This window comes from Glycine max, chromosome 9, assembly GCF_000004515.6.
Source record: "Glycine max cultivar Williams 82 chromosome 9, Glycine_max_v4.0, whole genome shotgun sequence".
Taxonomy (NCBI): Eukaryota; Viridiplantae; Streptophyta; class Magnoliopsida; order Fabales; family Fabaceae; genus Glycine; species Glycine max.
In genome coordinates, this window is record NC_038245.2 from 4,755,423 (window position 1) to 4,770,172 (window position 14,750).

At 33.0% G+C, this 14,750-nt stretch overlaps 2 protein-coding genes across 9 annotated transcripts; both read right to left on the reverse strand.

Annotated features, from left to right (window-relative positions):
• Positions 1 to 190: 190 nt before the first annotated feature.
• Positions 191 to 8,196, reverse strand: LOC100812112 (ankyrin repeat-containing protein ITN1). 4 transcript variants are annotated; one of them, XM_014761941.3, is made up of 7 exons: positions 7,866 to 8,142; positions 6,973 to 7,072; positions 4,882 to 4,979; positions 3,274 to 3,750; positions 2,518 to 2,667; positions 1,166 to 1,584; positions 191 to 849 (listed from the first exon to the last, which is right to left on the reverse strand). In XM_014761941.3, the coding sequence occupies exons 2-7, from the start codon at positions 6,981 to 6,983 to the stop codon at positions 232 to 234; spliced, it is 1,773 nt and encodes a 590-aa protein (XP_014617427.1). In that variant the 5' UTR covers positions 6,984 to 7,072; positions 7,866 to 8,142; the 3' UTR covers positions 191 to 231. The 4 variants fall into 4 exon arrangements, with proteins under 4 accessions (XP_014617427.1, XP_014617428.1, XP_040861319.1 ...); XM_014761942.2 differs by having other exon boundaries at positions 8,002 to 8,118; XM_041005385.1 differs by having other exon boundaries at positions 6,973 to 8,196.
• A 1,251-nt stretch (positions 8,197 to 9,447) lies between these two features.
• Positions 9,448 to 13,902, reverse strand: LOC100803031 (mediator of RNA polymerase II transcription subunit 18-like). Of its 5 annotated transcripts, XM_014761535.3 has the most exons (7): positions 13,671 to 13,828; positions 13,514 to 13,565; positions 12,389 to 12,439; positions 11,808 to 11,907; positions 10,554 to 10,611; positions 10,106 to 10,462; positions 9,448 to 9,756 (listed from the first exon to the last, which is right to left on the reverse strand). In XM_014761535.3, exons 3-7 carry the CDS (start codon positions 12,422 to 12,424, stop codon positions 9,654 to 9,656), a joined length of 654 nt encoding a protein of 217 aa, XP_014617021.1. In that variant the 5' UTR covers positions 12,425 to 12,439; positions 13,514 to 13,565; positions 13,671 to 13,828; the 3' UTR covers positions 9,448 to 9,653. The 5 variants fall into 5 exon arrangements, with proteins under 5 accessions (XP_014617021.1, XP_006586690.1, XP_040860749.1 ...); XM_006586627.4 differs by lacking the exon at positions 13,514 to 13,565 and having other exon boundaries at positions 13,671 to 13,902; XM_041004815.1 differs by lacking the exons at positions 13,514 to 13,565; positions 13,671 to 13,828 and adding an exon at positions 12,940 to 13,023.
• Between the last annotated feature and the right edge of the window lie 848 nt (positions 13,903 to 14,750).

Here is a 14,750-nt window from a genome sequence, read left to right on the forward strand (position 1 = left end):
AAGAATATGCATGTTTTCACATGGAAAAAAGTTGATAAGAAAAATACCATGACAAGAACTAGACTTTTGTCCTTTTGTGTGATTTAGTGAACGTTTTTTTTTTATGGGTTAACTTCTTTTTATTTTTTAATTACCCATGCAATCATCATCTTGAGCATCAGTAAAAACAAAAGATTATAACACGCGGACAAAAGAAAAAAAAAATAATTATTGAGCTTGTACTCAATGTTTCTAGTGAATCATGCGTTTCTTTGGTCTAAACAAAGAACCACACATGTAGTGAGAATACACTATGTCGTGCCAGAGACGAAACTGTAGATATATAAATAACAATATTGGGAACAACACAAATACAGCAATGGTGATAGGAACAACCCACGTTTTAGCATGGTAATATGTTATGAAGAAAGCACTACTGAATGCTCCCATCATGCTGACTATTGAGAGAAATAGTGACACTAGTCCAAATATCAACTTGAATGGCAATGACCTAAGAAAATCTTCCTCAGCATATCTTGAGATGAGTATGGACAAGAAAATTAGGGTTGAGGCGGTAGAAAGAGTTAATGCCAAGGCATCTGATATTGCAAATACCGTGAACAAATGTTTCTTCAAATAATTGGGAGATCCTGAATCGTCTTTGGTACCACCTGGGACGCTGAAGGCGGCAGAAAACACTCCTGTGGCAATTAGGGTTGAAACAACCATGCAAGAACTTGCTGTTCGCTTCATCCAAGATTCTCCCTTTTTCAACAACTCCTTATGCTTCTCGGTGAATAGTTCTCTAGGAACAATTCCTTCATGATTTGGCCTCTCTATATATGATGGTTGCATGTTCTTTTTTACCTCCTGCCACATCAAGGGTATGAGTGCATGATGTCATATGTATAACTATTTTTTTACTTCATGGAATTGAAGTATACATGCATCTTAAGGTTGTGTTTTTTTTTCAATTTATCACAGGAATGGAGAGTGAAGTTGAGAATATGATGATGTACTAATTAATGTTATGCCTAAATTTTGAGAAAACCATTCCAAAGTATTATTGATTTTCAAGAATATAAAATATTTACATTTGCTTACTTCTTATTCTCAAAATGAAAAATGGTAACCTGTTATATTCCTATGGAAATAAAAGTTAAGAAGATTGGAGTATGGACCATACCTCAAACCATGTCAACTCAAGCATCATTTGAAGAGCTGCTCCAGAAACTACATTAAGTCGATCTGTTGGTGCTATTTCTGCGACAGAATGGAGTAACGTGCTGCCTTCATCATCCCAAAATGTTAACAGGAGATCTTTGCTTGGGCCAATTTCGTGTATCAAATTGAATATGCTAGCGTGGCGGTGCAAGGCAGCAACGTGAATTATACTCTGACCCATCGTATTCAATTCCCAAATCAAATCCGGATAAGTGCTCATAATCACAGATAGAAACTCGAAATTGCCAACTTCTGCGGCAATAAATGTTACTTGAGATGGTTCTCTAATTGCAGTCATCATCTTAGAGTCATCGAGGGTAAGAAATATATCCCACACGCGTCTTGTAAGTTTGAGGACCGGAGGGTCCTTCATGTTCTTGCCTATGGCACACAACTTGACCAGTTAGTTATCTCATGAAAAAGTATTCAACAAAAAGAAAATTGTCTCTCATGAAAAAGTTAACTGTTGTAAAAAAGACCCCTTCAAGGAACAATAAAGCGAATTAATTTAATTAATTAGAGTGGACTATCAATCTATCATTACGTTATCTTCTAATCATAAATTGTGATGTTTAGTAAAATTGTTGAGTTTTGTAATACTTATATCAAAAGTAACAATACTTATGAACATACTTGATTTTTTAGTGTATGCCTGACAGATTTTCAATAAAGCAATAATTAAAGAATATAACGACTACCAACACAATAAAAAATAAATGTCAAAAGACGAATGTAATGACATTTTTTTTATATCCTTTATATTATTGATCGAGATGTATTAGACATTATTAATTTTAGTAAGTCATTTCTTCAATCAGAACTAACAGAGATAGAATCATATTGACTCTCCAAAATACTTTCTGGAATATTTCTCAATGTGCTGACTGTTCGTAGAGAGTGAGAAGCGGCAAAAAATCGAAGAATTTTTTAGAAATCATGCAAGAGCTACTTGTTCTTATTTTCCCGACACAAATGTTCAGAACTTCATCTGAGTTCAAATCCTACTAAGGAGTCTACTAGAGATCAAAAAATGTTGGAGAAAGAACAACAGAAACATGTTCTTTTCAGGCAATTGAAAATAAAGAAATAATAAATTTATACAAACTTACAAAATATCAATCAAGAAAGAAAATTATTAAATAAAAATTGAGATCCATCAAAATTAATATTCTAATTTTCAATAAATTTCAATAGATAAAATATCAGAAAGAGATTACCCAGAGAGAAGAATATCACTAGCATTTATATATGATCAATAGAGTAACAAATTGAAAAGCGTCATGATTTCCTAATAGAAGTGATTATATGACTTACACAAATGCAGGACGTGTTTTGGATATCGTAGCGGACTTCGGCAACCACAATCCAAAGGCTTTCGAGCCAAAACATGCAAAGCTGTCTCATCGTTATCACCCCGAGCAAAAGCTAGCGATTCCTTCTGATTGAGCATTTCCAGGGCCAGTTCTGCAAAAAGATCCAAACTCTGGTGACAACACCATTAATGAGGGTGTTCACCCATGTTCTGTTGTTCTACCAAGATTACACTGCTTAATTTAGTTATGTTTTACGTACTTGATACGGTGATATATTTGTGGTTCGCAATTATAAGAGAAGGAATCAGCCGTTTAAAGAATTAAACTAAAACTATTCTTCTGAAGTCAATTAATCAAACATTAAACAATTTGGACTTTCATCAGCAACTCGAGTATAAGTTTCTTTTCCTTGTTGAAATCACGGCTTAATCCACTTTTGTTTCCTATTATTTTTATGATTACGTAATTATGGTTCCTTAAAAAATCTTATTGATGTATTGTACATAGATAAAAAAAAAAAATACTAGCATACAAGGTTAACACATTACTCAGCATACATGTTAGACTCATGATTGGAACAAAATTACTAAATTTGAAAAACATAAAAACTATGTTCAATAAGTTTTTAGAGGGACCAAAATAACATGTTGAAACCAAACATGGATTTAGTCCTAAAATCTTTCAAAACCACTCAAATGAGAGAAGGTTGAAAATTTCTAAAACTTAAACTAAGATGTTAGGTGCGTAATATGCTTACCATAAAGTCGAGAGTTTACACAAATGAGAAACACTTGAAACCAATCATCATCGTACAGTGTTTCTCTAGTTTTATCAAACAGATACCAAGCCATTTCACTTCTTCCTTGTAACACAGCCAAGTGAAGAGGAGTGACTCCTTCTCCACCCCTTATCATTGGCAATGATGCATTTTTTCTGCGCATTCTCTCAGCAATGTGCACGTTTCCAACCGCTGCAGCAAAGCAGAATGCAGTGTTACCCTTGATATCTTGCAGTTCTAAGTCTTCACGCGACATTAGTTTCAGCAACTCCTCCACGAAGCTTTCGTGGTTTGCTCCGACCGCAATGTGGAGCACTGTTGCCCATCCTTTTGTTATGGCGGAGTTCAGCAGCGCCGGGTCTTGGTCAAGGATTTTCTTGGCCTCTTTCCAGTCTCCTTCCAGTGCTGCTTTGTGAAGGGGAACACATTGGGTGAGGTACCTGTGCCTTGATTCTTCTGCAACAAGTCAATTTAAGTGTTAAAACTTTAGGGTCTAAACATTTGATCCAATCAAATTCTATCCTATTCTCTCTACATATGAATTTTTTAGTGACTAATGCGATCTATGGATCCACTAAGGGATTATAAATTTATAGTTACTCATGGAGTGATGATATTAATAGTTTTGTGTAGATTAGCCATCTGACATATGAAAAGAGTTTTCCAAGGCCCGCATTCAGTAGAATGAGAAGCTTAATGTAGTACTTAACTCATCTAATAGACTAATCTTTTATGTTTGATTTTCTTTTGTGCTTTTAAGTCATAACAATTGGTACTTTCATTCAGTGTTGGGCTATGGAAAGGCTGGATTAATGTGTAATGTACCAAATATTGATAGATGAGTGAAGATATTAATATAAAGGAAAAATTAAAGGGTTATCATTGGGTTAGTGTGCATGGAGTGAAGCCACGTCAACTCTTAATAGAGGTAATAATTTGTATGAATCCTACATTGAGTAGAGTGAGAAATTTAATGTGGTACTTGAATCATGACTCATGAACATTTTAGGTTGGACTCTCCTCATCAATTTAAGTTATAAAATTTTCAATGCTCTAGAGTATGTATACCTTCTATTGAAATTATGACTTGATATTTGGTTATCTTTTCCCGACTTGAAAACTATTCTAATTAAGATGAAAAAATAAGAGGAAATTCTGAAATTAAGGGTACCAACTGTCAAAAGTTACTACAAATGCTTGTGATTCTATCAGTTGTCTTCTATGATTATTCATTAAGCTACCTTACTTAGGCTTATAGAGAACTAGGCTTATGGAGAACTAAATGTTGTTTCAAAAAGAGGTAGGTAGAGGTTGATCTATAGTAACTATAGTAGCCGAAATTGTATATGATCATAAAAATGAGGTGGATTTTGCAATGATTTTGATTGTCCAAGTATTACTGAAATTATTACATATTAATACGAGCAAATGTCCTAATACAGTACTACTTTTATTTTCCTTTTTTTTTATATTTTCCATTGTCAATCTCAGATTGTGCAACCACAGAAAGAAAAAAAAAATCAACATGATACGAAAAGAAGATAACTAATTGGTAGGATTTTAATTAAGAAGGGACAGAGAACTTACGAGTGGACACCAAATGAAGGAGAGGCCTTCTAAACTGAGCTGAACCAGCCCTCTGAAACATTCGTGGGAAAGATGTTGAATGTGTTAAGGCCATTTTTCTGCAAAGACAACATACAATACAATACAATATTACATCTTTCAGTAATTAGTTAAGCATGCACTTTAAAAAGCTCGACAGATATGAGAGCATAAAAGCATCTTCAGTCAGTGGAAGAATCCATTTTAGGTTCTTGGATCACTTTATGAGTCCTATAATGTCACATAAGATGTAAGAATTCTGTTCATTTTTTGCTCTGGTGGTAAACCCCAATTTGAATTCTTGGGTTATTTTTTCTGGGATTCATACTCGAAATTAGTTAGAAAATAGACAAAAAAAAAATAACATTTTTGAAAAAAAAAGGAATTCTTGGGAGTTTTTTCCCTAAAATTCAATCTCCATCATGAAAAACTCTTAAACAAAAGTAGTAGTAGATCTGGTAAACAGTGGTTCTTGAGCTCAATAACTTAGCTCAAAAACCCCTGTTAAGGGATGCTTTGACAATCTTCTAAGTCAGAAATGACTTGTTAGGACTTACCTAAAAGCAAAGAAAAAGAATGTGTCAATAAAAGCAGAGTCCTGTAGTAGCAGAAAAGTGATATAGCTTGATTGAAAGTGAATCACAGTTAAAATTAAAACTAAATTTTGAAGATGCATGCATGTTAAGATGTATACAACATGACTAGCTAAATGACAGTAAATATTTTAAAGAGAATTATATAACGAAAATGTAGAGAAATGTTAACACCAATGCCGCCACAATCTCTAGCATGTTCTTCAATAAATTTTCTACTATTGACTAAAAATTGGTTGGAAATCATAATTTTTTATGGATCTTATTTTTTATTTAATGAATTCCTATTTTGATTTTGTATTTTTTTTAATAAATTTTAACTAATAATAAATAAAAATAATATAAAATAAAATGTATTATTAACATTCCTTAAATATTATATATATATATATATAAACATAATTTGATAGGTAAAACATAAATACCTATAAACTTGACAACTTTATTTTCCCTTGTTTTGCTACAATTATTCTCTTGCTTTTGGGAGGGAGAGGGGCTCAATAAATAACCTTGAGATTTCCACTAGGAAGTAAATTATTAATCTCATTTCAATTACTTTTGGCCCATATCAAGGGGCTGCTCCTTTTTCTTATTCCAAAATTTTCTTCTCACACAATCATAATTCCATTGAACAAAATGCATAACAAAATCAATGAAATCATGATTTGGTTGTATGATATACAAGGAAATCTCAATTCTGTAAATCTTTTTGTCACCCTAGACATAACAAAAAAATCATGATTCCGTTGTTATTTTTTACACTCCCTTAACACAATGAAATTATGATTTTGATTTTGTTGTGTTGTTTTTTTAAAATCACAATGAAATCATGATTATGTTGTGATTTTCTTAACCAAAAAAAAGTAATGAAATCATGATTCCATATATATTTTTTTCAGAAAAAAATACATACGAAATTAAGATTTCATTGTAGATACGTTTATAACAGAATTACAATTCCGTTGAATGTGAATTTGAGAAGGAAATAAAAAGATACCTCAAAGGAGTTGGAGATGGATTGGACGTAGTTGGGAAGTGAAGGAGGAGAGTTAAGGAGAGGAATTGGGAAATAGAAGAAGAGGAAGAGAGAAGAGGTTGGGAGGAGAAGGGAGGCAAAAGAGAGAAGAGGGAGTGAAGTGCCAGGAAGGGATGGGAACATTCAAATGGGGCAGAATAAGCTTTTCTCCTCTAGGTAGGGACCAAGAGCAACTAGAGTAGAGGCCAATAGCAACACTCTTTCCACCATGAGTCTATGACCCATCACCCAACCGACCAAAAGTAAATTGGGATTTCTATATATATTAAGACCCAAATCCCTAAAGTTAGGTTGGAGAAGATCTAATTAATTAAGGAATATCCTGAGATTCCTAGACAGATAAACACTCACACAACTAATTGACATCAACAAAGGAAAAAAGATGGACACTGGTGGGTCCCTGGGTAATGTAACATGTGACAGTACTATATTTCATATACTTACACGCCTATCATTTGAAAACGGTAAAAACTTTATGGTCTGATTATTGGTCTTCTGCACGCCAGAAATTTCAGCACACCTATTCTTGGATAATGTTCTCCCTCTGAAAATATACAAGTTTAGTCAGTTTACATAATTTGTAGTAATCGTTAAAAAGAAATTGTAAGAAACACCATAAAAATGTCAAGGGTATGTATGAATTTTATTTTCTATTTTTAGTTTTCAAAATGTAATTAAACAATAGACTATGAAGAGTAGGGCAAGACAGAGTGTGAAATTAAAGAAGAGATTGAAAAAGAGGAAAAGCAAAGAAAACATGAGGGAGAAAAATAAAACATCTCTTTTTGTTCTTCTTTTCTATAACACTTATTTTGGAAAGAAAATTAAAACCGGATAGATTTTAAACGAGGAATTGACCGGTAAGTGGTATAAAATTATGGTAAAAATTACTTTTTAAAACTAAAAAAATGAGATGAGAAACATTTCTTTAATTTTTGCAAATCTATATCATGTCTTCAAAATTGGAACACCAATGACTCAAATCCAAAAGAATTACTGTATATAAGGCCATTGTGCAGAAAACAGTTGCAAAAGAAAAAAAAAACAATAGAAGTTTTTCATTTTCTTGTGTACCTTCTTCTGCTTTCTGGAATTAATATGAGATTTTTCTTCATAATAATAAACTTGAAAAATATCCTGTCTAGTGTTCTATATTGCTCCATGTTTGAAGGCTAGAAATGTTTAATTAGGGATATTTCAAGAGATGAATAAATACCCAGACCATATAATATAGCAGAGCATTTAGCAACAACATCTTGGAATAAAAGAGAAAGTATCAGATGTCCGAAAAAAGGGTTTTAATTTTAAAAAAATTAAATAATAACTACTCAAAATACCAGAGTTATTTGGTCCAGCTCCAACAAACAAAAACTGCAACAGTAACATAAAGGAAGAGAAGACAGAGAAGAGGAGAAAGAGAAGGGAGTGAGCAATAAGAATCAATTATGGTAGAAGAAAAGTTAAGAAACTTTCCCCTTTTGCAGCATGATGGTTGGTTTTGCTTCCAGAATGACAAATTCATCTGCAGAGGGACACAGATGAAGTGAAGTGTTTTGGTTGGTCAAGAACAGTCCAAGTGAAATAGGTGAGTGCATAAATTGATAGAAGGACCTTCTTTACTTTATTTGATTGGCTGCCAGGCTGTGAGTCAAGTCAATGAAATGATTACAAACAAAGAAAATAAGAAAAGGAAAAGTAACTTGTACCAATATTCCACTCACAAAAGCTAAGTACGGAAATTATGATTTTTCAATTAGAATTACATTTTGATCTCAATAAATCATATAATAAATAAACCACATAATACGTATATGAATTGATACCCAATAATAATTGTTCTAACTACAACAGTGAGACTGAGAGAATGTTGTGTTTGATGGAAGTACAGGACAAGGAACGAAGGAATCAAGGGGCATGCTTATTGTTAATAGATCAATGGATCAATAGATTGGGTATAAAAAGAATTAGATTAGATAGGTAAAATACAAACAAAATGGAGACACGTGTTCTACGACCAATTTTTTGAAATGTAATCTTATCTGAGTAATAAATAATAACATAACCAGCTAGCCGTGGAGGTAGCAATTTCCATATACAAGCAATGAGATCCACAGGATATTAATAAAAAAATGACAGAATAAAAAAATTAACAATATAAAAATATTCGAAAGTTACTGTAAGTTAGATTTTTTTTAAAAAAAAAAATTAATAAGTAATTCAATAATAAAATTATCCAATAAAATATAAACATCGAATAGAAATATTCTTTTTATTATTAGTATAAATTAATGTAATGCTTAATTTTATTTAAGATGAATACTATATCATGTTAAAGAAATTTGATGATAATTGATGTAATTCCCAAATTAATTTTTTTGTCATATTTAATGTTTGTTTATTCTTTTTAAATAATTTAGTTTTTCTTAAATCCTTTAACTTTTAATTAAGAATATTATTAGTTCAGTTAGTTATTATATAAATTTAATATTAATTTTCATTTATTCATAAAAATTATATTATTTAAACCTTAAGCTCTTTATATATAAAAATAATTAAAAAATAATATTCTTTCTTATATTTTTAATGAATATATGATTGCAAAAAAGGTAAAAAAATAAATAGATAATCAGTTTGGTGAGTGAATAATGATAAAGAAAGCAGAAACCTAACTTTTATTCAATCATATTTAATATTTTGTCTCTAGTTTTTTTTCAATTTGATGTAAGAACAAAATCTTTAGTATATTTATCACAAAAGTAAAAATCAGTCAAGAAGGGTAGGCGCATAAACACTTCAAAAAAAAGGGTAGGTGCATAATTGCATACGTTCACTTGATTTTCATTCATATCGTGGGCTATTTTCCTAAAAGATAACTTATACATTTTCAGTACAGACAAAAAATAAAACAAAACAAAAGGGTAGGTGCAAATTTCAATTGATTTATGGGAAGGCCGAAGACAAGTTCCTACGTTAAATTTTCACATGTTCTTGTCAAGTGAAAATTAATATTCACTTCTCTTTATATGAAGTAAGCAAGTGGGGTCATGGAACTTCACATGTTCCTACGTTAAATTTTCACATGTTATTGTCAAGTGTGCATTTATAAAGATAACAGTACAGTCCCACTACAACGTTGTACTCCCACCGTCAGACATCAGAGATGCAGCAGCTGCAGCAGCTGTAGGAACAACACCGGTTGAAATGCCTGGTTTCGACAGGTGGAGAAGCCTGGGAAATTCACACCAAACAGTTACATATGTAAATGATAAATGTGAACGAACATTCTAAAAGCATGATTATTTTTCTGCAAACTCAAAGGGTTGCTAATTTTATCCACCTAAATTGACAACCAGTAACTAATTCTAATATGATGGTAAGACGACCTTAGACAGTCATAAGTGAGCAATACCAAACAAGCAAGACAAAGTTATTCAATCTATGACCCGTTAGCCAAATATGGATGAAGTTCACAATATAGTAAACCTGCCGGTTACTAGTAGCTCCAGGTTCTAGGTGAGTAAAATATTTGCACTTAGTATAGAAAAATGTGCAATTGAGAAAGCAAGAAGAAACTTACGGTGCAAGGTATTCACAAAAGGATGACACAGCAGCCGCAACTTCAGTGTAGGTTTCAGCAGTTGCAGGTGCTGTTACTTCAACCATTTGTATACCAGGTGTTACTGGCACGGCCTCGTCAGTTGCATGCAGCTTCAGCATTTTATTGATTGATGAAACCGTTACAGTGATTTGTGCACCCCTGTGGAAATTGAAGGAAAATCCCACCCTCAACAGCTCATGGTCTAACTTGTACCCCAGTGTATAAAACATGCGCAGTGCATTCTTGCTTGTTTTGCTTTCCACCATTGACCTAACCAGAACAGAAATTTGCTCTGCGCCTGCTCCCCTCATTGCACCACCTACATGTTTAACAGTCCTGAACAACCCATCAAGCATAAATTAAATGTGTATATGATTTATGGAAAAAAGTTGTATTGAGTTTTTGATAGTGAAGTTGCATGGTTTACCACGAAGGTTCAGCTTGCTCTAGGTCACACAACAGTCGAACCTCTGAGGCTACAGTACCTAGAAATAAAGACCATAAAATTGTATGATTAATTGGAGAAAAGTCAAAATATACTCAAGAAAACTGGACATATAGACTAACTAATTCAAAAAGTACACAATAATGTTGAGGACTTCAGGGAATTATTATGGAATTGAAAACATTAAATCTCCATCTTGTAGATGCAATACAGAATAAACCTCCTCTTGGACAAGTATAAATTTCTTCAAAGAACAGATAGAGAAACAACACCATGACATGTAAAACTGAGTCAATACAAAATACCATTATTTGTCAAAAAAGGAGCATGGCACATGGCATTTACATACTAGTCCACTGAAAATGCTTAAGGGTGCACTTGATGCACATTGAAGAACAGTACAAGTTAAAAACAGCTCAAGAAGCCAAGTCACATCAAATTATTTTCCTTTGTCTGCCGTTTGGTGGTCCATACATAGCACAGCTGCAAACAGTTCTAGATATGGAGTAAAGTTCACGTTGGGTATGAGCCTGATTGGTGGCTTGCTGGCTGTTCTCCATTGGGGTTAGTTTTAATGAGGTTTAGCTAAATTGAGGGTATTTTTACTTTTTAATTTTTTGGAACTTTGTACTGTCTAGCCCTTCACTTGATAGCATATCAAATGCATTCTAAATGAAAATGTCACTGCATATACTGAAACGAACATTTAACGGAGATTACACATTATGTGCAAACAGCATACAAAAAATATTAAGTTGTATAATTTTACAGTGGCCAGAAGCTAAGCACACATGCCATTCTGGACTACAAATTCCAGGCTTCCAAGGAATCCTGCGTATTTCCTCATAATTTGAAGCAATTTTCCAAAATTGCATTTGGAGACTTGGGAGGGAGTAAATTGGGTAAGGCTCTGGAGAGAAGCACTATTTTTTTCTGCTTTGGTGGAGTAGGGTGAAGGATAATGCTCTTTTCCTCTATCCTCGGTGCTGTTCATCTCATATGTGCTCTCATATTCTCAGGGGCTTGCTTCTTAGACACATTAAAATTGAAGGCTTCGTTGTATGGGTGTTTGTTTCCCAGGTTCCTAATGTAAGTTATATTATATCATACTTGTCTTTCCCAGGATAATGATATTCTTTTCCCCTTTGTTAGTAATAAAATAAATTTCATAGCAGCAAAAACATATGGAAATTTTGTTGGCCACAAAATAGCAAAATATTTAAACAAAACACTCACCTAGATGTTGACCACTCTTGAGGCATATTTCATGGATCCTCAATCGTTCTCTCTGAACGCCACATAGTCCTTGAAGAAGAATCTCCAAGGCCTCAACATGCTGCAAAAGATAACAAAATATTAACCGCCAAGGTTGTCTCACACAGCCAAAAACATGAAAGTTTCCTTCTGAAAAAATGCAATACTAACATAACATACTAACAAAATATCTTAAAACATTTGTATGCATTTTATTTGAGAAAGGGGTCCATTCAGGTGGCTACTCAATCTTTTCCTTACTGCCTAGAGCCTCGGGCATTTGGGTTACTAGAGCATTAAGTTACTTTTCATGGGTAGAATTCAAATATTAAATGCAAGTAACACGCAAGCAATCACATTCAGCATTCTTAAAACACGAGTGGGAAAATAGAGATTATGGCATTAACATGAAACAGGATGATTTATAATAGCCAAATCCTGCATCTAAAATTTCTAACATCAAGAGATGGCTAAGCCAGATCAATTTAATTCCAATACATCTCCCATATTCTTGAAAGAAAAAGCAATTTCCAATTAACTATTCAACAAAAACATAAACTCACCTGTGTCTCTATAATTCCCTGAACCACGCATTCCATATCCACCTTGCACAGCTGCATTGCACAAGAGATGTATGTATTATTTATGCAATCTAACACTTTCGATAAATCCATCCAATATTTATACAGATAAAACAGAGAAAAAAGCTTGTTGCTCCAACTGTACTACATAGTCTGCATTGGCATAAAATGCCAACAGTTGCTTGTGACTGTTTGAGTTGTGAGTGAGATAGAGAGAGTGGTGTCGAGATGAGTTTCTACTTCTAGAGTTCTAGATGCATACTACTACACTGGGAATCACCAACAAAGCAACACTGCTCAATATTAGACTTGAAATCAAAAGATGACCTTACTGTTTATAACATGCTAAACCAACAATAGAACCCCAAATGTCAAAGAAATGCAGAGAACCTCATCGATAAAAAGGAAAACACAACTTGAAAAGATAAGAGGGAGTAGCGAACAATGGGCAAAGGCATTTCTAGCTCACATGAAGGCAAAGTGAGAAAGATGTGCAAAAACAGTTGGCATGCAAATTTAAATTGAACAATTACACATTTGGTACAAGTGTTTAACTGCTTCACTCCCCTCTCCTCATCTTTTCCTTCTCTTAACCTATTATCTGAGCAGAGTGAGCTTCATCCTAGTTAACAAGAAAGGGAATAGATATGAATGGGGGTGGGGTCGGATTAATAAATGATCCTAAGGAAAACTAAAAAGTATATGATCATTGAGCAGAGATGAGAGAATGCATATTTACATTTTGATCACAGATCGTAAAATATCCTGCTCTTTAATTTTGCCTAAAATTTTCTGTTTCACCCTCTGTGTTACTGTGTACAAGCAGGGTGAATAGACCAGAACACAATGCTTATATCTATAATTAAGAAAATTTGGATTGTACAAGCAGAGGCTTCATTCGAACACAGACTACAGAAAAATCTACACAATATGTGGGAAATTGAAATTCTAGAAACCAAAAACACGTATTTTGGGTTACAATATATACAGCAAAAACTCAAGAATAGTTCTTTTCTTTTCAGCTTTTTCTATTCACGTGCACACAAGGAGTGATAGAAAGCAAGAGGAAGATACAGAACAAAAAGACAAAGAAAAGGTGCAACATACAGATTAAGCCACGAAAAGAAAAGCGGTTGAGCACATATAAAACCAAAACACCCTGCATATTTGTATTTAGCCATGTATTTTTTCAATGCTATGTTAGACACCACAAAAAGAAGAAATTATAAAACTTCATAGTGGGAGATTATGTTTGCTCACGTACCTGTCCCTACAACTTCGAATGAGAGGAACTAAGGAAAGGCGTCAACGGAACTATGGAACCACCGGAAAGAATAGCTGCCAAACAAGAGAGGAGATAACAACCCTAGACGAGGCAGGAAGAAGAGGAAAATGGGGGGTCTAACTAAGTGGTGTAGACAATAGAGGGGTTTAAAGAAGAAAAAAAGGGGTACAAGGGGGTGTACTTTTTAAATAAGAAAAAGGCGCATAACGGGTAATCAACAAAAAAAGGAGTATAGGGGTGTATATAGCAAGTGACTTTTATTTATTGTCTCTTTTTTTTTTTTTTTTTACGGTAAGAGGAATACTTTTATTATCACGTCGTCTCCATATTTAAATCTAAAGATAAAATATAATAATAAATAAGACACTTTTAATAATATAAGAAATTTTATATGAAAATTAATTTAAAATTTTTATAGTTAAATTAGAGTTTAATAGACATGTATGATTTGTGTAAAAGTTTCTGTATTATATTTTTTTTAATATAATTTATATAATAATTATTATAAAAATTAATAATTTTATTATATATAACAAATTTTTATTAAATAAAAATATAATTTATGTATATATTATTTATTTATTAAATTATAATTAAAAAAAAAATTATCAAAATTTATAAGTTATTTTTATTCATTTTATGACTCTAATTATTCACTAGCATTATGGTGTCCAATGGCTTCTGTAACTTCGCGACTGAAAGTGTCGGCTACCACGTCAAGAACAATAAAAAGAAAAATATTAATGAAAAATTAAATATTTGATAACAAATTAAAAATGAAAAGTTTTGAAAAAAAAATTATATATTTTATGTGTTAGGTGTGTGGTGAGGGGTAGAGACGAGAGAGAGAAAGTAAAGGGAAATTCCTTCTTCGAGGGAAGGGCCTCCTAGACTGGGTAGAAGCTTGTAATATTGCATGCCTTTATTTGATATAACGCAGTCATATATATACTGCTTAGTGGTACATGCAGGTGGTTACAACTGCCCTAACGGACTTAACAACTTGTAACGATATTACACATGTGCCTATTAGTAACCATTCGCACGTGCTGCATGTGC